The 26,681-nt window shown below is 40.4% G+C and overlaps 1 protein-coding gene across 4 annotated transcripts in view; it reads left to right on the forward strand.

The window, feature by feature from the left end:
- The window catches only part of LOC116038903 (chloride channel protein 2-like), a 62,724-nt gene that overhangs the window by 32,030 nt on the left and 4,013 nt on the right, over positions 1–26,681 (forward strand). Inside the window, exons 8-22 of one of the 4 annotated variants that reach the window (XM_036001499.1) lie at positions 761–886; positions 1,519–1,603; positions 4,964–5,065; positions 6,249–6,333; positions 6,915–7,070; positions 8,595–8,664; positions 10,394–10,504; positions 15,158–15,371; positions 15,759–15,892; positions 16,915–17,105; positions 17,553–17,652; positions 19,338–19,408; positions 21,713–21,745; positions 23,802–23,840; positions 25,577–25,681. In XM_036001499.1, coding sequence (XP_035857392.1) covers positions 761–886; positions 1,519–1,603; positions 4,964–5,065; positions 6,249–6,333; positions 6,915–7,070; positions 8,595–8,664; positions 10,394–10,504; positions 15,158–15,371; positions 15,759–15,892; positions 16,915–17,105; positions 17,553–17,652; positions 19,338–19,408; positions 21,713–21,745; positions 23,802–23,840; positions 25,577–25,681 — 1,622 coding nt within the window. The remainder of the gene's footprint in view (positions 1–760; positions 887–1,518; positions 1,604–4,963; positions 5,066–6,248; positions 6,334–6,914; positions 7,071–8,594; positions 8,665–10,393; positions 10,505–15,157; positions 15,372–15,758; positions 15,893–16,914; positions 17,106–17,552; positions 17,653–19,337; positions 19,409–21,712; positions 21,746–23,801; positions 23,841–25,576; positions 25,682–26,681) is intronic. The other 3 variants (XM_031283612.2, XM_036001498.1, XM_036001497.1) reach the window with 3 other exon arrangements.

The following is a 26,681-nucleotide window of genomic DNA, read 5'->3' on the forward strand; positions in this document are numbered from 1 at the left end:
ACACTTTGAATAATTTGAGTGACGTCACACTAATCAATATTTTCTTTAAAGGAAAGAGTGAAATTCTTTTTCATTAAATGTTTTATTTTATAACATTCCAGTTTTTTTTATGTACAAGAAGGAATGAAAATATATATATATATATATATATATATATTGTCTAGCAATTTACATAATCACTGGAAGAAATGTTACAAACTAAAGGTACGTAATAGTAACAAAGATTAGTGTGACTAATCCTGCCTCTCTCCAGCATCAGGCCACACATTTTCATCATCACATTGTATATCCTTTCTTGCATCATCTTTAAATACAAATGAATGTGGCGTTTCCATTGCTTTCACCTCCATTACTTTCTGAAAAACAGTAAGTGCGCAGTTTTACTGCAGTAAAGGTAGTGTTTTTCACATTTTTTTTATAGCTGTGTATGTAAATACGTATGCACAGTGTTGTGCAGGTTGTGGTTAAAGCCATGGGAGGTTTGAAAACTGTGTTAAAGTAAAAATGAACTAGAGTTAGTCCACATGAACTGCTGCTGTGCAGACTGTGGTTAGAGTTTTGCACATGTGGCTCCAGTTGTGACCACTGTCGTTTGGCAATCCAAAAAAAACCAACTGTAAATGGCATATAAAAATCGTTTGTACCTCTTGGGCAACACCACTATTGTCATTACATCACACAAGTCTTTTTGTACTGTATTATCAATCACACGTGACCGTTCATTTTAACATTTAAATGGTATACAATGTTTGTGTTCCAGGTGTGTTGTTCAGTATTGAAATAACATCCCAGTTCTTTTCGGTGAGAACCTATTGGAGAGGTATCTTTGCTGCTACCATCGGTGCCTTCATCTTCAGAGTACTGGCTGTGTGGAACACTGACGCAGGTAAGGCAGACTTGTGCTCAAAATACTGTATTATGATGGAAGTATGTGGGAATGATTCAAAATACCTTTACAATCACAATATAAAAAAATCAGAAATGTCTGCCAAGACTTAGGTTAATTACATGGGTGAAACTCGTATATTAATGATGAAAATAAAGCTGATTACGGCAAAATTCATTTGACAGGTGTACTCTGTGATCTTCTGCAGCTGATAATCTGTTATATTCTATATATATATATATGTGTGTATATGTCTACTATGAAAATGGCCCATTGATCAGCAAAGGACGAAGGCACGTGGACTGTGATTATACCTGAAACCAGTAAACTGAGGAAAGCTGAGGGTGGAAGCTCGCAGCAAAGATGAAGATTTGTTTTGACTACAGTTGAAGAACAACCAGAGTTTCAGTTTTCAGAAGCAGATGTTCAAACTCACAGCCAATCAAATGTCTACCTCAGGTTTCCAGTGCCTTGTTAGCCCAAGTTTTTGACATTTTCTCCAGCCCTCTGTTATATTATACCTATATTATGTTAGGTTAGGAGTCAGCATCTAAACAATGAGCTGAACTTTTTGTTTACTTTGTCTGCTGTAACACTAAGTCAGACTCTTGCTGTACTTTTTCTTTCTCCAGAGACCATCACAGCCCTTTTGAGAACCAGCTTCCGGCTAGACTTTCCGTTTGGCCTCCAGGAGCTTCCTGCCTTCGGTGCCCTTGGGTGAGTCCCAAAAAAGGAAAGTAAAGTTAGCTATCAATTCAAAACCATCAAAGATTTTTAACCATTCATTTACAAAGTGTAAGCGCTTTATAATATAAATTATTAATAAATACTCCCTTATAAGGAAGTGGTCAAAACATTTGTTAGCACACACTGGTACTAGAATGAACACAAGTTTGGTTTGCTATAAAAGTCTACAGAAACTTCAAATAAATTCAAACTGTTTTGGCACATCTGGCTGTTCTGACAGGTACTCCAATTTTTACCATGCCTGCAGCATAGATTCAGATATTATTCAGGAGCTGCACTCATTGTAGCTTCTGAAGGTATTACTTCAGCGTAGCCTGCGTGAGTCCCCTAACATGGATAACTCAGCTGGCAACCGTTGCCAGAGCATTGAGGGATGTCTTATTTCATCTTGCCTTAGCCTGAGGGCTCCTCCATGGCTGTGAATGAGACCAGGGGCTCCTGGAAAGAAGCTGGTGGAGAGAAGGGAGGGGTTCTCTCACTCTCTCTCTTAGATGATGCTTGTGTGTAACTGCGTAGGCTGCTCAAGAGGAGACAATTGCTCTCTTCTTTTGTTCTTCATCTTTGCCTGTTTGTTTTTTTTGTCCAGAGGTGTTAACATTCACTCCTGCATCAGTGACTGAGTATACAGTACACTTAACACTGCCCCAGTTTTACACTGTGCTATGTGAGACAGTGTGCCGGTGCATCCGTGTACTTTCCATCTTCCCCTGCCAATAGCTGTCAAGCAGGGAAAGTCGGTCAGTGTCTCAGTCATCCCGGCCAGAAAGAGTTTGTTCTGTGCTTCATCTTTGAAGAGTCAAACACTATTCTACTTACTGTTTACACCTTTGGGCCTTAGAAGTGACCATCACTGGAGCAGGAGGAGGCTGAAATACACCCTGATTTCTGCAAATGCATGCAGTGCAGTGATTATATAAGTGGTAGTGTCAATATACATATCTATAAACATTTTTTCTTAATTTGTAATAACCATCCACTGACAGTATTGTTGCAACAAATTCATTTCAATGCTTAAAATCATTGACCTTAAAGTTGCCCTGTGGACAAAGCTATGTTTACATTCTGTTTTTTTTCTCACCAAAACACATTGCATGTTTCCTTGAGGTGTGACACACATGTTTCCTGACCTTCCTCGTTAAGAGTTGTACATTGTTTGTACATTTAGAAGCCTGTGTTGTGTACATCCATGTTTACTTCGGCTTACAACCTTCTTGTCCTTCACGTTTTGATGGCACAATGCTGTTTGCTATCAAACAGTTGAATAGTGTCAAACCATCAGCAGCAATGTGTATCTCATCACCTTTTTACTGTATGTGTGCACATTTGTCATCCTGCACATGCTCATAGAGTACTATATGATATGCAGTACAAACAAAACAGCGACGCTATTGGTTTAAAACTCTGCACGGTACAATTCCGGAACCTAGGGTTTAAAAACACATGATAACCGAGTCGACTGTTCTCTGGGATATGTTTTCATGCTAATTGAATGTGACCAGTGTTAGCTCAAACCGCTAATTACCTTATAACGCTAGTTGTCGGGGCACGGGTAAAGTAAAAAGAAATCGCTATTTCTATACCACTAACAAGGCTCAAAATAGCACCACACTTCCACGGTAGCATAATGAGGGTCCCTACATGTGAACCGAAGTATTGAGAACTTTGTAAGTGTACAGACAGTTTATTAAAAAGATAGTTTAGAAAGACAGTACCTTTCGTGTATACATGCAGGCGCCATCTTGGGAAAGCAGTCACGACCAGTCGAATGATGAACACCATGCTTGAGCTATGTTACTGGTTATTAACCTGTAGGTTCATTTTGCGCCGGAATTGTCCTTTAGGCATAACACTGGCAATATATTTTTGTAAGTGCCAACAAATCCCATAAAAAGACACAAATTAAACAATGATTTAGTCCGTCTATATACTGTATATGTGACTATTTTCTGGCTTTTAATAGATAAACAATTCATTGATAAACCAAAAAACTCAGTGACTGAAAACGGTTTAAAAAAAGACAATGTTGTGCACATCCATGTAGTGCTGGACAAAAAAGTTCGGCCCAAAATGTGGCCATCCTCAGGTGTATTTGATTATGATGACCCATGACCCTTATCTCTTGTAAGTTGTGTGCCTGATTCTGCACTATTAAATATTTTTGTCGGAGCATTTAACTGTTGGGCGGACTTTACCTTATTTGAACATTTAGTACTGAAAACGGTCATCAACCCTGATATTTATTTTGATCTAGTTTATTGCACCACACCCTGCAGTTCTTCAGTGTCTGCACCAGTCTGGCTGAGACACCTTTATCTGACCATACCCCAACCTTGCTTGACCTCAAATAGTTCAGTACCCTAACCCTGATTCTAAACTTTGCCGTAAACAGGGTTTGGTACATTTGGTCCTTTTAAGGCTACAACTGCAAAAAACACAGAAATGGCACATATGCAGTGTTTTTCTCAGCTGCAACACGGGGACAAAGACTCCCTCATCATCCTGTTCATTATTTATTCAGAGGTATTTGACGGTATTACTCTCCCTCTCCCTTTGTTTTGATTCCCTGTTAATTTTTCATCTTAAAGGTGCTCTAAGCGATGTTGGGTGACGTTACTTCTTGTTGACGTTCAAAGTATTTTCAAACAAAACGAACAAACTTATTCCTTTTTGTCCGTTATTGGCTGAACACTGGAACACAGTTTGTGTATGTTTGCATGGTCCAGGCTGGACCACTTTGTTTTTGTTGGCGTGTGTGGACCCTAGGCTGTCTACAGGGACCGTGTTTTTTTACAGTGTGTTCAGGGGACCGGCAGCTTGCGGATAGTGAGGAGATGTTTGCTGTATGTGACAAAACATGTTGTAGCCTAAAAAACGTGTGACATCGCTTAGAGCACCTTTAAGTCTGTTTCTCCTTTAATGTGTGTCTTTGTTTTTCTCTGTTGCTTCATCTTCTGTATCTACGGCTGATCCTGTTTCTAGACATGATGTGTAGACCTTCTCTTTTTCTTCCCCTTCCTTCAGATTTTACATTACATTTGCACCTGACATCCATCTCCAGTGGAGACTCATTACGTTTACATACTAGTTTTTATTGAGTCCAAATGCAACCTACTGTATGGAGGTGGTTTGAGAAAGAAAAATGTTAATAATTTATGATTTGGTTTGTTTAAGCTTGGACTCATTCATTTCATTCAGTTTCAATTTGATCACCCAGAATGCATTTTTATGGTAGAGTATAGTAGTATAGTTTTAAGTAGAAAAATGTGTGTGTGTGTGTGTGTGTGTGTGTGTGTGTGTGTGTGTGTGTGTGTTTGTTCTCTCTCTCTGCAGTATTGCCTGTGGTTTTGGTGGGGCTTTGTTTGTCTACTTGAACGGAGTGATTGTCCGGTTCATCAAGAAACAGAAGGCCAACAATGGATTCCTCATGAAAAAGTAAGTCTAACCACTTGTGGAAAGTAACTAAGTACATTCACTCAAGTACTGTATTTTTGAGGTACATGTACTTTTAACTCCTCTACATTTACCAGGGTATACCACGGGTTCTTAAAAGTATTTTAAAAAGCAATGAATTTGGCACCTGGGTAGCTCACCTGGTAGAGCGCGCGTCCATTTACAGAGGTTTACTCCTCAACTCAGCGGCCATGGGTTTGACTCCAACCTGTGGCCCTTTGCTGCATGTCATTCCCCCTCTCTCTTCCCTCTGTCTTCAGCTGTCCTATAAATAAAGACCTAAAATGCCCAACAAAGAATCTTAAAAAAAAAATGCATTGAATTCTCAAAATAAGGCCTTGAAAGTATTGAATTTCATTGACAAAGGGGTTACTTTTTTTCTTGTTCTTTAGTAGGAATAAATAAATACCGTCAAATGTATAAAATGTGTTGTGTGTACGTTATAATTTGCATGGTTTGGTGGGACTTGACTGTTACACTACAGTACATGTAGCGTTACATCAGTGTATAGCTTTACGCCCTTGCCTGTGGAGTGTGTGCAAGCTCTTGCACGGATGAGTCAGTTGTTAGGAGTCAGTTGTCAAGACGTTTCATTTTAAGAGACTGCAGAATCCAAAATACAAGTGGGTTAAGCGTATTCCAGGCATCTTGTAATACCGGCACCACGGCTACTGCTAGCAATACTGGAAAATGCGGCCAAGACAGCAGGCTCTTGGCTCTAGTAACACTTACTGATACACAGCAAGAGTGGATTGCTGCACTTTCTGATCCTAATTTACTACATGCAGTGCCTTTTTTTTTTTTTTTTTTTTTTACCAGATTAGTGTAAACATACACACACACCTCACAAAGCTATTGTGTTTTAAATAGTATACATATACTTATAATCTTTTTCAAAACTAACCCTAACCCTTAAAATCCATGCTGGTTTTCATTATGTCCTTCACAGTTTTGCCAGTATGGCCGCGAAGTTGGTATTACATTTCATTCTAGTAGTATTAAAATGGTCTTAAAAAGTCTTAAATTTAACTTGGAGAACCCTGGTGGTATCCTGGTTTACTTGTGTGCTGTAGTTACTTTTCAGATTAGGTTTTTCATACAAAACCATATGATACGATATTAGTTGTATTTGTTTTTTATTTTCTATCTTGTTTTTCTCTCTCAGACATCTGCTGTATCCAGCGCTGGTCACTTTACTTATTTCTACACTAACATTTCCCCCTGGCTTTGGACAATTTATGGCTGGAAAGGTAGGTTCTACACACCCACTCAGCACATATTATTTTGTTTTACACACACTGCACTGCAGCCATAACTGTAATACAAAATAATGTGGAAGGAAGCCTGTGGCAGTATAGGCCTGTACACCTAATATATCTGCCATGTATTGCACCAAAACACAATAACCTGATTACCATTCATGTCTGTGATTGTTTTTATAATTTTCACAACACAGGTTAAAATGTGCTTCTGTATGTTTGTGTGCAACATCTGTGTACACAGGAAACTTAGTTGAGCGTCTTTAAGCTCCTAGGATGACTCATACAAGTGTGTGTGTGTGTGTGTGTGTGTGTGTGTGTGTGTGTTCTCTCCAATTTCACCCCCTTCATCTGTCATCGTCTTACACTCCCTGCCTGCTATCTTAAATATTCAGTGAAAGTGATCGTAAAATACTGTAACAGTTCTCAGGGTAAAAGTCATATTTAGATAATCAATAAATCGTACGTTGTTGTCTGTAATTTCTTTAGCAAAATAAGAAAAATAAGAAAAGATATTTTACCGCCCAACCATGTTTGCATATATTGATGATGTCACTTCCTGTGGCCTTTAGCTGAACATGATGGAGACTATGGAGGCATTACTGGACAACCGGACGTGGGCTAAACACGACATCGCTGAGGAGTTTGAACACATGGGACACTCTGAAGCCTGGATACACCCGCAGGTCAACGTCTTCGTCACCCTGGGCCTCTTTACTTTCATGAAGGTAGGAGAGAAAACCTAATTAGGTTAACTCATGTCAGTAAATGCATACAAAATACTATTCATGTTCTCATTGTAAAAAGCAATCTGTCGCCCAGCCTGACAGTCACTTTTAGAGAGAAGACACACCAGCCCGATAATTGGGCGTCGGGCGTCGGGCCGTCTGGCGAGGTCCGTGACTCGAGTTTGTTGAGTGTGTCCCGTGCCGTCGGCCGTCTGAGGAGCCGTCGGCATTCATTTTGGCCGACCCGACACATTCAGTCGGGGACAGGGCAGTCGGGACTCACCCGGAAATGGGGAGCGGATGAGCCGCTCAAAATCTGACGAAAATCTTTTAAACTGACCTTTGTCGATCTGAAATGAAGACAGATTCAGCAACTACATGGCCTATTTCTCGCTTAAAATGTTTTCAGAAACACGTTTCGTTGAACTATTTTAGTACAATATGAGATCGTATTCTGAACAAGCCGCCATTACAGTCTGGCTGTGAATTTCCGGAGAAAAAAGAACCACGTGACGCGTTCGTCCAATCAGCTGCCAGTTTTCATTTTCTGGTAAATAATCAGACTGTTAATGGAAACAATACAGAGCAGCGCCGCCTGCTGCTATGGAGACGTATTACGTTTCGCGCAAGTGCAGAGCGTACGCTCAAGTCGGCTCAAGCTTTTCTGCCGACGGTCGGCCCGTCTGGTTGGTGTGTGAGGGCCCTTAATCTTCAACCTTATCATAAATAAACCACTATCTATCGTTCCTCTGGTAACTTTCCTTCTATAGATTTAAAAGACTTAAGAAGCACAGAAGTGTAGGAATGACCATCTCTAAATGACATTAGGGAAAGTGTTCAGATTGAGCTTGAGACAACATTTTGTCAGTCGCATTGTTTTATTTTCTCCATTGAAGTCTTAAAACCTTAAAATAAGTGGGAAGTTTTCTCGCAAGTTAATGATGAAATGCTGATCATGACCTAAAAATGAGCTTAGTCAGTGTTGTCCATCTCCAATGTCAAGGATGTAATGATGGATCATATATTTACTGTAGGATTGATCAATACACTGGCTGTGCAGTTTAAACAGAATTTTAATGAGACATCTAATCTAACATCTATAACGAGTCCACACTAGTATGTGTGAACGTCATTTTTGATCATTATAGTTTTAATACAGTCTAATCAATTAGTGCAGCTTTTTCTTCCGCAAAAATGAGCATGCCGGCCTTTTAATAGTTATATCTGTGGAAGCTTAAATTTAGGTGCACACACACACACCTTACGATAATGCTCACACATTGTCAGTGGTGACATTTCACTTTTTGTTTGTCTTTCCTAGCTGTCTGTCGGCCAATCGGCAGAGCCCGCTCATTACCCAGGGTTCATTTTAGGGTCTTTGTCAAATGAAGAGTGAAAGTGACAGCTCAATCTAACCTTCAGCAATAAGCTCTGCATGGCCGCATCCTCATTGCTGGTAGAGGATTCCCCCTGTTCTTTTTTTATGTCTTCTCTTTCTTTATCACACTCTTTTTTGTCTCTTAGTTCTGGATGTCTGCCCTGGCCACCACCATGCCAGTGCCCTACGGATCCTTCATGCCAGTATTTGTCATTGGTAAGAAGCAACTAGCCCTGTGCGTGTGACTTTGTGTAGTTGTGTGTGTGTGACCAGTGAAGGTAGTTCTTGCTGAGGGTTGCATGAGAAGATTGATGCAACTCTCAAATATGATCTTATAACCTTTTTCCCAAAAACGTCAAACTATTTCTTTCACTTAGAGGAGTGATACAATGTACTTTTCAAGTGAACTATAATATTCCTAGATTTAATTAATTTAATTAAAGAAAGCATATTTCCCAATATATTGAACCATTCTTACAATTGAACTCAGAGTTTCTTAAAGGTGCAATATGTAATACTGACAGCTAGCTTAAGACAGTTACTGCAGTCCAAATTCAAAATACTGGAGAGAGTTGTCTCCCCCGGCCCCTCCTCCCCAGACTCAAAGTTCACGGGGTTGCCAGGTTGAGAACGCAGATTCCAACAATGTCACTGTCAGCTAGATGCTAGTCTCACATAGCCAGACATTACTCCACAGCTCAGCGGAGTAGCTAACGTTAAATGCTGGCTATATTGACAGTCATAAAAGACCGGAGCATTGTACCCGACTGACAGCCACCCTTTCTCGGCCTAAAATTATGGCAAGAACGCTAAAAACACCATAAACTCACGGTCCTCTCTACCTGATTTACAGCCACCCTTTCTTGGCTTAAAATTACTCACCGTTTGTCTGCTACGGCCACTGAACAGGCTACACGGTTGTTTTGCCAAAGTTAAATTCCATCTTTCCATTATGAGGAAGTCAAACTTGCGTTTTTTGTCATATGTCTGTCACAGTGGTTGTAAACAGCCGTGGCTCGCCCGCTTGCCTGGTCCTCCGGTAACGTTAGCAGTTATCGCATGTTAGCATGGCGGCGTTAGCCAGGACCAGTTGGGATCACTTCACCGGCTGTGTCTCAATTGATTTTGTGAGTAACCAACTTGAGTAGTCTGTATAATTCACTGTGAGTACACAAATGTTGAAATGACTGAAAATGCCTGTCCCTAGTAGCCGTGATAAATTAGCCTGAAGCAAATGCTAATAAGTCAACTTTGTGGAATTTTGGGCTCTAAGCTGTCTCCATCTCTAAAATACATCTCCAATATTTACCTGGGGTTTGTAACGTCTCTGGTCATGCAACTGTTTAGAAACATGCCAAGGTTTTTCAGGTCGGGTAGAATCTATCTCCGTTGATCCCGTTTGTTTGTTTGCTGCTTCCATGGCTGTACTACAGCTGTAGCGCAGTGATTTTGCGTTTTTACAGGTAGGCTTTTCCTAGCAACCCTGCCAGGCTGTCAAAATGGGCAGATAACAACACACAGGCCAAAACACAAACAGAAATTCCGTCATGGAACGGAAATGAAAAGGATAAATTACTGGCATTAGCATTGTTGTCAGAAAAGACAGTATTTCAACTTAACATGTTTCCTTGATATCTGATGACATATTGTGATTTTTGGATTTAATACAGTAAATATATTACATATTGGACCTTTAAAGACTTTATTACGTCACCACTCTGCAGTGTTATTCCTTTGTAAATTGTTTTAATCTTCAAACATCTAGCTAGTTGGTGAGAGAAATAACAGAGACAGAAAAGTCATTTTTACTTTATCTGAGTGATAATATACACCTATGCAATGCAGTATGTGCTATGCATAGAATACAAAAGTGTTAGTTATTGTTCCCACCCAGTATCTTAGCTTGGTAATGATTGTAGTCTCTGTGTTTTTGTGCATGTGTCAGGGGCAGGTTTTGGTCGTCTGGTTGGAGAAGGCATGGCAACCTGGTTCCCAGATGGCATTCCCACAAATGGCACCAGCTACCCCATAGTGCCAGGAGGCTACGCTGCCGTGGGTAAGCTAAACACACAATCATGGCACCTATCACTCTCTACATTCTCACTTTCTTGACTACTCTTCTGTGTATTTTCTAATGTTTTTGATTCATTTAGATTCAAATAATTAATATTGGGAGTTGTGGCAGTTTTAGGACTTGCACAAAAATATTTTCATTCATAACCAACTTGGCTGCTTTTCAACACAGTAACTGTGCACACATTTGATTCTACATCTCATTAGCTTTCTGTGAGGCATCAGTGCTTCTACTTAAGTAAAATATTTTATTAAAATGAATCAAGATAAATATTCCCTACAGCCCAATGCCTCAGTGTACAGCTTCAAGTTAAGACTAAATGAAATGAAAAAGACCATGATTAAACAGACAGACAGAATCTTATACATTTAAAAGATCACCGGACAAGACTTAGCAAAATAAAATAAAAATTGGCTGCAAAACAGCTCAGACACCAGCTGACAAAACAACCAACTTTCAAATCTCACAGTGCTGCTGGCAAGTGTTCATGTCCCACTTAAAAGTTTTGTAACTTTTAAGCCTATAAAATAGCCTCGTCATTACATTGCGTTCACGTTAGTTACGTTACGTAAATCTCTGCTTGATTGAACTGTATTAGACAAAAAAATCCAGTATGATGCACTTAATTTAATTAACAAATAATAATAATATAAAAACATAGAAAATATAAGCATTTTTGTTAGGATTTTACAGTGAAGCAACTGCATTAAGTGATGAGTTGCTTTAACAGTTGCTTAACAATGCCAAACTAGATTTCCAACAACACTAGCAACTCTTTCTTTTTCTTTTTTTTTTGGAACCTTTAACTAGACAATGTAAACACAGTTTCTCATAATCAAATTACTGACAAAAAATGGCTAATTTTGTCAAAGCAAATTAATTGTTTTGCATGGAGAAAATGGGCAATGATAAGATGATCAATTCTATGCTAGACACATGACTAAATCAATAAGCAAAGTGAGAAGTTACAAAACAAAATCATCAAAAAAACATTTTAATGATAATAGAAGGTAAATAAAACCATTAGATTTTTTTATTTAATTTCTCAGTTTCTGTATTTAATTATGTTTTAATGTAGATTCATTAGATAGCCTAATCAATTTGTCACTTCTGTGAGTTACGTTCCAGGGTAAAGAAAAGGAGATAAAGAGAGAAAATATCAGAAGGTTATAGGTCCACTCATGCAGGATTTTTAAGGCCGACACCAATATAAGCTTAAAGGAACACGCCACCGTTTTTTGAAATATGGTAGTTCACCGTCTCCCCTAGATGTAGATAGGTGGGCCAACGCATTTTTGTCTCAGTGCATGCATTGTCTTAGTTTAGCTAGTTTAGCTTAGCGTAGTGAATGGAATCCTATGTTGCCAGTTAGCATGTTGTGAGTAAAAGTGAGCCAAAAAAAAAAAAAAACTAATTACTTCTTGTGGCCTGCGTATTCACAACGAGTACAAATAGCAATGCAGATTAAGACTAGACGATTTCCTAGGCAGATATTGACTTGGGACTATATTGGGGCGAAGCACAGCCGAAGCACTGCTGGGTGCAGAGATATCACACAGCACCTGAAACCCCCCAACTTCCGTCAACATACCGGCGTGAATATTAGCTGGCTATTTTTCCTACAGTAGACAGTGAATGGCGAGCCAACACGAACTGGTGGTGTGAGTGTGGGGGAATATACCAACCTATGCCGACTGAAATAGAGTATCTGTGCTGTGGAGAGTGGGACAAGGTACTGCCATTGATGACCAGGCTCAACGTGTCAGATCAAGATGAGCGTGCCCGCAGTTGTGTCACAGCTACCGAGGATTTCTCGGCGTTGATCCATCCTGCAGTCCTCGACTTTTTTTTCGGTGCGATAAAGTCAACTGGAAAAAACGCCAAATGGACCCAATAAACAGCTGTCCACAGAGTAAGTGATTATTGTAAACATGACGCATGGTTATTTTACGGCATAGATCGACCCATATTAGACCTGTACTCACACAGAGTTGCTGCGTGATATCTCTGCACCCAGCAGTGCTTCGGTTGTGCATCGCCCCAATATAGTCCCAAGTCAATATCTGCCGAGGAAATCGTCTAGTCTTAATCTGCATTGCTATTTGTACTCGTTGTGAATATGCAGGCCACAAGAAGTAACTAGTTTTTTTTTTGGCTCACTTTTACTCACGACATGCTAACCGGCAACATAGGATTCCATTCACTACGCTAAGCTAAACTAGCGGCGGCGCTGCCGGACTAAGACAATGCATGCACTGAGACAAAAATGTGTTTGCCCACCTATCTACATCTAGGGGAGACAGTAAACGGTGGCGTGTTCCTTTAATGTGTATTTTCTTATTTTTGTATTGGGGATACAGTTGAAAAAAACAGTTGCTGGTTCAGGTGCACAAACTATGTAATGGAGACACTGTTTCTAAATGACCTTCAACATATCTTTGGCATTCACATACTACTACATTTTGTGTTACTTATCAGTAACGTATTTGCTGACACTGATATCTCTGCAATAAGCTAATATTGGTTGATCTGTCAGACTAGCCTGTTTATCATTTTAAGTCTAAAGAAAGAGAAGCATTTATGGTTAAGTAAGGGGTACGCAGGTTAAAGTAGATCAGATAAGATTCTGGTTTTATCCAACAGGTGGAACATGCAAACAATCAGACAGGGCTACTGTTCTTATTCTTTGTATTCATTTTTATGAATAAAAAACACTTTATCTTGATGTTTTTGGCCTATGACAGAAAAAATCTGTTATGTACTTGCAAACAACAGCTGTCCCTTCATAACCACGTCACTTCCATCCCTAATGAAGTTGCGTGTCTAATGAGATGCAGTGTTGTGAGTCCTTCCACTGGGCTACTTGTTGACAGCCATGCTGATTATGCCACTGCTTCAGGTTTGTGCCGGCAGTTTTTCTGAGCAACTGATGTTGTGGTGCACTGTAGCTGATGACTCAGCCCTATACAAGCCTTTTTTTTCATCTCACAGCGGAGCTCGCTTTAAGGACTAAATGTTAGGATAGGGAGAGGGAGCAGTAGCATTTACGTGAGGAGGATAGGCAGACAAACACAGGCTTAATTAAGTTACAGGAAAGAACAATGAAACCAGCCATTATACTCTCTCACCCACCATCTGTTTCTCTCTGCTCTCCTCTCTCTTTTCACTTTATTTTAATGCTTTCAGTCTCTACTATCTTTTATCATCTCATTTATTGGATTTGATCCATCCATGTTTCTCTGTTGAGCAGCAAAGGCTCATTTTGCTCTATGCTGCTCTGTCTCTGCCAACTGCCATCAATGCTGTAACTACCCGATCGTGTAGATACATGCTGCTTAACATCAGAAGGATACGTCCCCTTCTAACGCAGAAGGCGGCTCAGGTTCTGGTTCAGGCTCTAGTCATCTCACGTCTAGACTACTGCAACTCCCTCCTGATTGGCCTGCCTGCATGTGCCAGCCGGCTCCTGCAGATCATCCAGAAGGCAGCAGCTCGACTTGTCTTCAACCTCCCCAAGTTCTCTCACACTACACCCCTCCGCCGCTCTCTTCACTGGTTACCAATTGCTCCCCGCATCAAGCGACACTAATACTTGCATACAGGGCCACGAACGGATCTTCCCCATCTTACATCCAGGATATGGTCAAACCCTATACCCCAACCCGCCCACTCTGCTCTGCATCAGCCAACCTGCTTGCTGCCCCCTCACAGCGAGGGACAACTAATCACTCAACGAAATCCCGACTGTTTGCTGTCCTGGCTCCTTAATGGTGGAATGAGCTCCCTATTGACATCAGGATGGCCAAAAGCCTATGCATCTTCCGCCGTCTGCTTTGATGCAGCTTTTACAGTATATTACTCTTTTCACAACACTTTATTGGGGTAAAATATTGAGGTTCCCTTTTGTATTGAACTTCCTGAATAAATTAATTTTCGGCGTATAAGAGAATATTTTGTACAGGATTTGACTTAATTTACTTATAGTTATGTTCCATTTCTGTGAAGAGGGCATATCAGAATGCAATTTATTTTTAATCTGAGACTATTCTCGATTATTGAAACAGGCATTAGCAGGTCTGGTGGGAGTGAGGTTTAAAAGAGGAATATCAGCAACTAGTCAAGATCTTGATTCATTGGTATTGTTTAACATCCTCTCTATTATATGTGGGATAGTAAAACTATTTATTGCCTTTTGAAATCATGGTAATGTTTATTTTTTCAATTTGATGAATGATGCCCCTGAAACCCCCTCAAGGCTGATGGCTTGGTAGCATTGCATTTCCCCCTACTCATTTCATGCTTCTCCTTCTCCATAAACAACATGAAATCAAAAAATTAACGTCACTCACTCACTCGCTCTACCACACACTCCCCACGCAAACCCACATGCCGGCCCAGCTATTCTTTTAAGGAGACCGACACACACACCAACGCACAAGTATAACTTTCAGGCCACTTCTGTAGGCTACGGTGAAAGCTCTGTGTGGAGCCTCCGCAGAACCATAAATCAAGCTTGAAGGACCCCCTTTATTTAGCACTAGACTCCACCTTGAAAACCGCTGATCTAAATAATTGCATCTCTGCCATGCTTCTGTTTTTCTATTTTGCTCACCCTGTGCTCTTCCCCACCCAAAGGTGCGGCAGCCTTGTCGGGAGCGGTCAGCCACTCAGTTTCCACCGCAGTCATCGTGTTCGAGATGACTGGCCAGATCACCCACATCCTGCCGATTATTTTAGCAGTGATCCTGGCCAACATCGTGGCACAGTCCCTTTCGCCCTCTCTCTATGACTCACTCATCAAGATCAAGAAGCTGCCCTTCCTCCCAGAGCTGGGCTGGGGACACCACGAGTACGTACAGTGGGAAATGCTGGAGAAACACAAGCAAACCATTACCACCACAACCACCATCACTCATAACATTACATTACATATATTGTGTGGTTTCAGAACAATCTTTATACAAATTATACCTAACTGACTTTAGTGGCATGAAAATTTATCTGAAAAGTTATCGCCAAAGCATTACGGTCACTGTCAATTTTCAAAAGTCAGCAGTGTACAGTATATGTTCAGACTATTCATGGAAATATTTGATTCTTTAATGGAGCCATCCTTCTTCTACTTCTCACCTTTTTTTTTAAATTACCTATATACCTTTATTCTGTAACTACTTCAAAAATTCCTCTCATCTTCCTCCTCACATTTGTTATTCTCTTTTCCCTTTTCTCCTTTTAGAAAGTATGATATTCACGTGGAGGACATGATGGAGCGGGAAGTGCAGTACATCGCACTCAACTGCAGCTACAGAGACCTGCATAATGTGCTACTGACGGGTCACCACAACACTGTGGCACTAGTGGAATCAGCTGGTGAGACACAAACACATGCCCATGCTGTTCAGAGGGGAAAGTAGTATTACTACTTATAGTAACTCGCTACACTTTCCCTCCTTAGTAACGTTAGTTCTATTCACACTATATTATCATCAGCACATTGTTGTGGTTGTCTGTTCCACAACTCTGTTCTTATCAACTGTGTCTCCAAGCAGCAACAGGCAGCTGTTTTTAGTTTAAAAAAAAAAGCTTTATTAAACCCAATGTACACTACCTGCCCAGCACCAAACAGCAGACTACTTAGTGGAGCTAAACATCCAGATATTTCCCTTTGGAGTTGGTGGAGACCAAAGAAGAGCTAAAAGGAGAGTGAATATTGGACCTACAGTACATTTGCCAGGTGCATAAACCAAATGTTTTCATCAAAACAGCTTTATAAGGTCATAGTTTGTCAATGTCGTGTCTACAGCTTGTTTCCCAGCCCAAGGTGGCCATAAAATATCTAATGATGCAACTTAATCCCCGAAATAAAGTTGTTTTAGTTATTCAGGAAAGCAGTCAGTGCTTCACTTTTTCAACAGTAAGTGTCTAGTGCTTAATGTGATATTATATACTGTACTGTAGCTTTAATGTTTTACAATGAAAAAAAAAAATGTTATAGCCTAAAAAACGCATCACATCGCTTAGAGCACCTTTAAAGCAAGCAAGCTGCTACCCACACACCCACCGCACAACACACACACATACACGCACTAGTTAATACACATCCACTACATTCTGGGGCTCTTGTTATGTAACTCAGCTGAGCTCTCTGCAATGCAGCAACACGTGTTTGGAATCTCCTTCAGTGTTACTCTTCCATCAGAAAACAAGTTTTACTGTCTCTTCTCATCCTCCTTGGCCTTCTCTATTTTCTTCCTTCTTCTCACCTCCCATATCTTCTCTTTCTCTATACCTGTATCTTCCACAAAACTTCTCTACACCCTTCCATTCTCTTCCACGTTCTTTCTTATCCCTTTTCTTTTTCTTTCTCCTCCTTTCTCTGTCTCGTCTCCCAGAGTCCATGATCCTGTTGGGCTCCATCGAGCTTGCCCAGCTCCAGGAGCTGCTCTCCCTGCAGCTCGACCGTCCCAGACGATTAGAGAACATCAGGGAACGAGCCGTCCAGGATAAGAAACGCCTGTCGGTCGTGTCAAACGACAGCAGCGAGAACAGCAGCCACCAGGCCAGTCAGGAGGTCAGCTTCCAGGTCAGAGGTCACAGTGGACAGAGATTGTCAAAAATGTTTCCAGTCATTCAAAGCTTTCTCGTTTCTTCAGTCGTTATTTACAAAGTCACATGAGGCACGTAGAGTTATATAGGTACAGTATGTAGGTATGTGTAGGTATGTAGATCTTTTAAAAGACATGTTTATGTTGAAAGTAGTTCTGCATCTGGTTGTACTTTTCCCCTCTTATGGACATATTGGGTCAAAATAGATATTTAAATAGCTCGAACCTATGTGTTTTTTAAGAAGAATACTCAAACGCCATTTCTGGCCAGTTTCGACAGCCCTAATGTGTATTGATTGATCAGTTGAGATGAAGATGAATAGGAAGAGCCTTCTGTGTGTGCCATCCCGACTAGTCGTTTGCTTTCTTCACTTATGCTTTGCTTCTCATGCACTGATTTGTTGGTTACGTGTGCATGCCTGCAGATCTCTACTGAGGACTCATCCTTAAGCCCTACTTGTCCAGTCCCTCAGAAGCCTCTCAAACCTGCACTGAAGAGACCCTCTGTGGTGGAGCGACCCACCAGTAAGAAACACACACATACCCCCCCACACACCCGTGAGAGAGAGTTTTTAAATACTAGAAGCAATCAAAAAGGAAAAGATTTAATAGATCCGGAATAGCCTCTCTGTCTCTAAACTCACATAACACTAACTGCACCTATTATTATTCTCTCTCTCTCTCTCTCTCTCTCTCTCTCGCTCTCTTATTGAATATGGGTCTTAATTGAAAAAAGACCAAAAAACAATCTGTTTGCCCAACTTTACTGATTCTCAACACAGTACACATCTTTCAATCTTACAAATTCAAGTGTGTATCATTTTGTGTCGTTACGTAATAACTAAAACTCACAGTGTGTAGAGTAAGAGTCACAGTGTAATATTTCAATATGCACTCCTTAAAGTTAATTTGACTGGCAAAACAGTTAAAGTCCTTCTTACATTACACAATAATAAAAGTCATAATTTTTAAGAAGTAAAAAGTTTTGGATCAATTTCTACTTCTTCCAACCATATGTTAAATTAAGAGTCAATGTCAATTTACATATTGCAATAATATCATAATCCTACAGTGAAACATTGTGAAAACAAAACTTTCTAGATGTTGTGTTGTTACTTTGGCCAGGTCATCATCAAAAAGATTAAAAAGAAAGCGAATTAGTACATTCATGATTTTGTCCATGTTGATATTTGCTGCTTATGTACATTTATTAAAAATGTTGCACTGTATAGCTTTTCATATATCTAGACGTCTAAACTCTGGGACAAGGCCGTTGTGTTTAAATAACTGTTCCACTATGAACGTGCACGCACGTATTGTTTATATCACAAACACGGTCGGTCAGTGAAGGCGCAGTCGCAGCAGTAGCGGTAGCCGTCGTTTCCGGTAACTTATATGACAGAGTGCACAGACCGAAGCTTTGTGACTAGCAAGCACTTTCTTACCGCTGCTGCCGTACAGGGTCTTCTTTGAACATACGCTGCAGAAGCAAGCACCCGGCTCCCTCAATTTGAGACACCAAGTGCTAAACAGCTTCGCGTCTCCACCAGTTTCCTCTTGTCCTCTATTCATGCCCAGCACCATTTGTTTTTAACTCCTTTCTCAACTAAAGCTGTATCTACATGCTCCAAGTTTGATAAACTTTGCCTCCACCACACCGCACTCTCGCTTTTTGGCAAAGACCCGCCCTACTTTGCATCTGATTGGCTAGAACTCGTTTCATTGGTAGGTGGAAGTTCGATGATTGGTTAAATCCAGCGCATCAAAAGAAATCCCATGTGGACTTTTTAATTTATTTATTTTTCTAAAATAGTCAAATGCCAGAAATCAGGCACCAGGCCTGAGTACTTCAGCCCTGCGTTAGTTAGAGCTGCGTTCCTCTCATATGATTGGTAGGTCAAATCAACCCAATTCTTTTTTTTACCCTCACAGCCGCATGCCGGAGATCCAGCACAGTGCCGGAATACTTTGAGCCCTGTATGTCTAGCAATAGACCACTAAAAACTTGTTTAGATTTCCCTGGAAAATCAAAGTCTTGGTCTTCTCTAAATTCATCCTCAGGTTATTTGCAGATGATGCAGCTGTATTTGTAATGCTTCTTTAGATGGGACCAGTAAGTTCTGCAAACAAAAGGGACATAAGGACCTAACAAACGGAGACCGATGATGTCTGATCATTTCAGTGTTTATGAATCTTTGTCTCTCTTTCAGGTCCACATGATCATTCGGGCATTGCTTTCAAGAACCTGTACGGCACTATTCCAGACACAGAAACCCTGGAGGTGAGAGAGCCCTGTCCTCGAATACAACCAACACACACACACACACACACACACACACACACACACACACACACAAACAGTATCTCAGTCAGCCTCAATATAAAAACTTTGTGTCAGCATTGCATCCTGCAAGGATTTAAGAAAAATCTCTTCACTCTTGCTCCGCCCTGCCAATTGCTTGTTTCATAGAAATACATTTTCAATTAATTAAAAAAACTATGGTCAAATTACAGTCATTTAAAATCAAGATGTGGTTTAGTTGTGGTCAAGTGGTCTACAGGACAGGCCAAGGACAGGCCTTGTTCCTGGAGTGACTCAAAAATCCCATCGCATTTGTTGTAAATGATGAAAGAAACTGTGATATTCCATGTGTTCCATACAGGAATGTGCAGGAGTGGGGTGGGGGGGTTGGAAGGAAGTGCCCTGTTGGGGCGAGTTCCTCTGTGCATGCAGCGTTAAATATCCATATAGGTGCCTCATATCTCTTAATTAGGAACAGGCAGATATTTGAATGACCGCGTTCCAGCACCAGCTCAGATGAGATGATGAACCAATCAGCTGTTAGATCAGCTGAGAGCCAGGCGTTTCCTGTCATGCCCTGGGTCTTGCAGTCGGTGGAAAGCAACTGCGTCAGCTGGCTCTCAAAACTGCGGCCACCTTAATCTTGTGAGGTTATCGTTGCCCACGTGTCCATGAGGTCAGAGCAAGTCGGGATCAAGTCGGACACAAATTTAACCAGCATGCATTGGGTGGTGATCACCGATGATCGATTCAGCGCATGCATTCAAACAAATTCACAGATTTCTATCTTTGTCCGTTAATCAGCATCAATGATTTATTCAGTCTATCTTTTAGATAGATTTTTATTGTTCCATTGGGGAGATTTGTTTTCACAGTCTGACATGAGTATGACAATACACACAGACAAATACATCAACAGATAACATAAAGACAGGTATATAGACACATACAAACAACCACATTTACAACAGTGACACTATACAAAGTCAGCGAGACAGTTTGTTCAGCAGTGCTATGGTAGAAGCAGCAAAACTTCTGCCAAAGCGAGTCCTTCTACACCTCAGAGTCCTGTATCTGCGGCCAGATGGCAGCAGTGTAAAGTGTGGATATAGAGAGTGATTGGTGTCATTGACAATGGTGAGGGCAAGGCGTGTGATGGCTCTATCGTTAAGGTCTGAGATGTTGGGTGTAGGGGAGCTGATTATTTTGGTGGTGATGTCTGTGATCCTGGTGAGTTTGTTTTTGTTAGAAATGGTGAGCATGTTCTAGAAACGGGGGAACTGTACAGCAGGATGGGTTGGATTATGCTTTTGTAAAACAGGAGGTGTGGGGCAACAGAAAGTGCTCTGATACGGATGACATGTAATCTCTGCTGAGATCGTTTGTGTATATCGTGACGTGTTGCTTAAAACTGAGGTTATTGTCTAAAGTGAGTCCAAGGTATTTGAATTTGTTCACCTGTTCTACTGTCTTGTTATGGATGGAGACAAGAAACAGTCTAGTGTTTGGTGCGTTAAAGAGCGAAAAATGATCGTGGGTGTCAAACCATGAGTTGAAAGTGTTCAGGGTGTTAGCAAAGGTGGTGGGGTCTGTAATAGTGGAGTGGTCCAGAGTTGTTTCATAACCAGTAAGTGTTCTTACTTTATGAAAGGCTTGTTTTGTGTTCATAATGGCAAATTACTGCTCCAGTCTGTCCTTGTATTTGAGTTTGGCTTTGATAATGTTATTCTTGATCTATCTGTTTATTGTTTTAAGAGAAACCCAATTCTTGCACTGAAATGCCTTCTGCTTTTCCTTCAGGCTGTGCTTAATATGGGAGGTGATCCAGGGTTTGGATTTGGGATATTTTCTAAAAGTTTTTGTCAGAATGGTGGTGGTGACACAGAATTTGATATAATCTGTGATGACTGATACTGAAAATGTCCCAGTTCGTGCATGCCTGTGAGCCTTGTAGTTGCGTCGTGGCAGCCTCCGACCACTGGGTGGAGCAGTGGGTTCGAGGCTTGATGCATTTCAGTTCAGGTTTATAGTGGGGAAACAGGAAAACAACATTGTGGTCTGAGAATCCGAGCGGTGGATGTGCCTGAGCGCTGAACACATCGGTTATGTTACCATAGCACAAGTCCAGAATGTTGGCTTTCCTTGTGGGAATGTCCGGGAAGAGCGGCATCAAGTCTGCAGCTGTTGAAGTCACCCACTTTTTGTTGTTTTCTCACATTAAGTTTACAAATCATCATGTGATTGTTTTTCACTCATCACTTGTGATGTCATTCCATTCACTAGGAGCCACCACCCAACTTAAAGAGTTTCTTTGGGGTGAGCATGTTATGCACATTTCTTCTGAACATTTCTGTGTAATTCAGTATTACGATACAAGGCCAGATATTCACTTTCAATTTAAAACTTTCTTTCTAACATACAGTAGATCTTTGTCTTAATAATCTTTTACACTGTTTGTCTCAGCTATTCAATATTGCCACACCTTTTTTTTACTGATTCTGCTGAACAGACATTAGAGAATCATACGTTTTGGTACTACTATTTAATCAAGTAGTTAAAATCATAGTTAAAAATGCATAGTTTCCAGGGAGACAATATTTTACAAGAGACTAAACTACCAATAATCAGGTCATTCAAAGATAGGGATCTCATAAAGCTACTGCCTAGTGCGATTTGTGACTTCATTTATTTATCCAGCAAAGTTGCACATTATAAAATGTCTACATGTTAACCACAGAGCTTACTGGAAATGTTTATTTGTCCCCAACATCACTTGAATGTAAATATAATACAAGAAAACACACTATTCTTCCTTCTTATTCCCAGTCATTTTATGTGTCTGTGTAACTCTATTATCACTATTAATGATGTATACTAAGCACATAAGGAGCACCATTAGTTTCACATGTCAGTGACAATTATTGAAGTCTGTACACATTTTCAGTCATTAACAAGCACAGAGCGCTGTCAGATCATTCTTCATCTGTCGCTCCGAGGCCAATGTGTAAACCTGTGGTAAACAGCTGAGAAATTACACTGGGAAGTCTTCATCTTGTTGATAAGTAAGAAAAAACACTACAAGATTGGTCCCAAAATTCAGCACTTTGGTTCCTTAACACAATCAATGCTGCACAGTTACAGCAGAAGTCAGACTTGCCTTAAAGAACTAAATGAAAAGTACAAAAGTACAAAAAAAAATTGTAACAGAGGAGGCGCTGTGGCAGTGTTTTTTCATTTGGTGGTGTACAATGTGAACTCTCAGGCATGTTTTTTCACACCATGACGCCACAGTGCTTGTGTTGTGTTGCAGCAAAAGACCACGGAGACTTTATTAAACCAGAGGAACTGAATGACGAAACTCATTTCTACAATTGTAGTAATGAAAATGATACATCAAAACAAAATGTACTAGATTCACACATTTACAGCAGAAGCTCTGCTCATTACTTGGTCTGTCTGGTTTTATTGTGAATCTAAATTTCTATGTAGGCTGGATCAAAATTTGCAAGGGGCTGGGTTTGGTCCGCGGGCCTTGAGTTTGACACATTTACTGTAGAGCATCACTAATAGTTTAGCATTAATATTCTATTGAGATCATCTGTGTTATTTAAAGGATACTTTGCTGATTTCCATCCTGCTCTGTGTCATCTTTGTGTGGCTTCCCTCCGTGGCACCAGTGCACGGAGCTCGAAGCAGCCGAGGTATACTCACACCTGGCGGAAGACACAAAATGATCTCAGCGCGACTGTGCACTGTGGCCACGGAGGGAAGCCACACCAGCGCACACTGCCCACACAGCTATGACACAGACCTGGATTTAAATGAGCAAAATATCTACAAGAACATTAATTAAGTAATTTGTCTTGGGAAAAAAAATGTCTTTGCTGTAAACAGTTTGTACTACTTTGTAGTAATGCCACATGGGTTCACACACACACACACTCCGTTGTTTATTTCCATTACCCAGCTTTCTACTGTATTCTTGGTGCTCCTCTGCAAAGCACAGGGGCGCTAGTTTGACTGCAACTTGTCAAATAACGTCTGCAGCCTGTCAGTTATGAGTTGCGAGCTCTTGAGTGCGCCACAGATCTGTCATTATAATGATCATCTGCTCTGACATCTCATACATCACATCCCCCGCACTCATTAAATGTACTGTAGTCGCTCCTTTAGTCACACATCACATTTGTCTCAAGACGGCGTAGCTGTATTACACTCATGATGTGATGCATGGGTGATTATGTGTTTTGCATATGTCATTTCACCTTCTGTGCGCAGTGTTGCACAAATAATAATGATAATAATAATAATAATAATAATAATAATAATAATAATAATAATAATAATAATAATAATCGCTTCTGGTCTACAGGACGACGTAGATGTGGAGGATGACATGACTATTAGAGAGGTAAGACAGACAGCCGGTCACACAACACGTACACACCTTACAACCAATTACAGAACAGCAGTCAATCAGAGTCCCTCAGCCAATCAGAAAACAGCTATTTGACAGTTAAACCTTACACTGTGAAGTACTGAAGTACTAGCACTGAAGAAAAAGAAGAAGAAGAAAAAAGAGAAACCAGCCGTGTTCGTCTGAACTGCAACAAGTAGTGATATTTTACAAAACTTGAGATGAATTTGTTTGCATTTATGTATTTGGTGATTATTTATTTATATTTTAAAGTTGTTTTCATTGAAAGACAGTATGTTGTATAATTTCTTTAGTGAAAGGGTTTAGTTCTAACAGAAACAGAAATACCAGAAAGCCTGCATTACAAACTGGGTGAATTGACTTTCTATAATGTGGGTGTTTACCGGCAATGAGAGTCTAACAAGGAGCACTATTGAGTTGTCTTATGGGAATTGTAGGATCCAGTGTTTTGATCGAGCTTGATCCATGCTAGGGACTAAAAGTCAGAATATCATGGCCCCTGTTTCTTCAATTTTGACAATTTCTTCAAATCCCATGAAAAGACTAAAACCAATAAATTGTCAGTCTATCTTGCTGTGCTTTCTAACTTCCCTACCTTGTCTGTTGCACTCAACCTCAAATCCTTTAGTTTAACCATTCAACTGAGTACCTTAAAGTGGCCATAAAAATTTTGTTAGATTCTTTTCAGAAAATAGGAAAAAAGACAAAGTATGTTGTGTTTTGTTGATTCTGTTTTCAGATGCAGATTAATCCACATTTGGTGCTCTAGTGAGTATTTCTGCAGGTGGTGTACATGGGATTTTGTCAAAATAATCTAAAGTGTGTGGTCATGGTAAATTTTATAGTTTTTGGACAACAATTAAGTTGTATGGAACAAAGGAATAAAAAAAGATCAGGCTTTGGATACACACAGTACTTGTTAGGAGGATACATTAATTGTTGGTTTTGGTTGACAATCAGAAAAACGTAGAATGTGACCATCTTGTCCTTCACATTCTCTATAAAATACAGTTGATTCTTGGTATGCACATCAGTCTTCAAAAACCTGTATTTGTCTAACTCAAATCTTGGTTTGGCAGTTCCTGACATCACACTTTGACAGACCTGACTTTTCAGATTCCTCAATATCCCCAGATGGGCCGATTACCCTGGAGTCTTATATTTTTGGATATGACATCATTCATAATTCATCCATCAACAACACCTCTCATTTCCTCTCTGTCAGCAGCACATTCCTCACACTGTCTTCTTCCATCCCCTCTTTTTGTCTCTCTGTATCACTCATTGTTCACCTCTCATACACCTGCCATGTCATTGCTTCTTGCTACGTCTCTGATCCTTCTTCCCCATTCACCTTCCCCACACTCCATCGTTGTAGGCCTCATATGATTTATAGAGTCATTCAGTGCGGTGCATGGTCCACTGATTGTCTATCAGAGGGAGGTGATTTGTCAGGAGGTGGTATGGGATTATTTGGTGCCTTTGCCTTCTGATTAGGGACTGACACCAGGCATAAAGACATCTTCTTTTAACAGCATCTATTGTGCACGCTGTCACTCCAGGTTTTATAGTCAGACAATCAAACAAATGTTTGATTTGCCAAAAAAACAGGCTATAACACTGGGGGTTATTAAAGAGTGAAATCAATGTCATCTACCTGATGTTTATCCCTCATCCCTAAACTCCCTCCTCCTCTGTGTGCTTTGCAGATTACAGAGTGGGAGGAGAAGCAGCTTGATGAGCAGGTCAATTTCAACAACTGCAAGATCGACCCTGCCCCATTCCAGCTGGTGGAGCGCACATCGCTGCATAAGGTCTGATTGTAAATACAGCTGTTGTTTAACCTGTGTGTGTGTGTGTGTGTGTGTGTGTGTGTGTGTGTGTGTGTGTGTGTGCGTGTGTGTGTGTTGGTTGTATTCGAGGACAGGGCTCTCTCACCTCCAGGGTTTCTGTGTCTGGAATAGTGCCGTACAGGTTCTTAAAAGCAATGCCCGAATGATCATGTGGACCTGAAAGAGAGACAAAGATTCATAAACACTGAAATGATCAGACATCATCGGTCTCCGTTTGTTTGCAGAACTTACTGGTCCCATCTAAAGAAGCATTACAAATACAGCTGCATCATCTGAAAATAACCTGAGGATGAATTTAGAAAAGACCAAGACTTTGATTTTCCAGGGAAATCTAAACAAGTTTTTAGTGGTCTATTGCTAGACATACAGGGCTCAAAGTATTCCGGCACTGTGCTGGATCTCCGGCATGCGGCTGTGAGGGTAAAAAAACAACAACTGGGAACTTGCATACGGTTTATTATTTTTGAGTCAATTGATTTCACCTACCAATCATATGAGAGGAACGCAGCTCTAACTAACGCAGGGCTGAAGTACTCAGGCCTGGTGCCTGATTTCTGGCGTTTGACTATTTTAGAAAAATAAATAAATTAAAAAGTCCACATGGGATTTGTTTTGATGTGCTGGATTTAACCAATCATCGAACTTCAACTTACCAATGAAACGAGTTTGTGTGTGTGTGTGTGTGTGTGTGTGTGTGTGTTTTAACTCTTCTCATTTGTTTAATCTGTTCAAAAGGTTAACGCACATAGCACAGAAATTGCATATAATAATATATAGAAACAATTGTCCCACATTACTGTGTTGATGATCAATTGATTATGAGATGCTATTTGCAGCACCTTTAATCAGTGAATTACATTTTAAATAGATGTGAGTGCCCTAAAACCACTTTACAATCTTTTTCTTGGCACAGCTTCCGTTTGTTTGGCACAGTGGGATTAATTTCAGACATCCCAAATGT

Source organism: Sander lucioperca, chromosome 5 (assembly GCF_008315115.2).
Source record: "Sander lucioperca isolate FBNREF2018 chromosome 5, SLUC_FBN_1.2, whole genome shotgun sequence".
NCBI lineage: Eukaryota > Metazoa > Chordata > Actinopteri > Perciformes > Percidae > Sander > Sander lucioperca.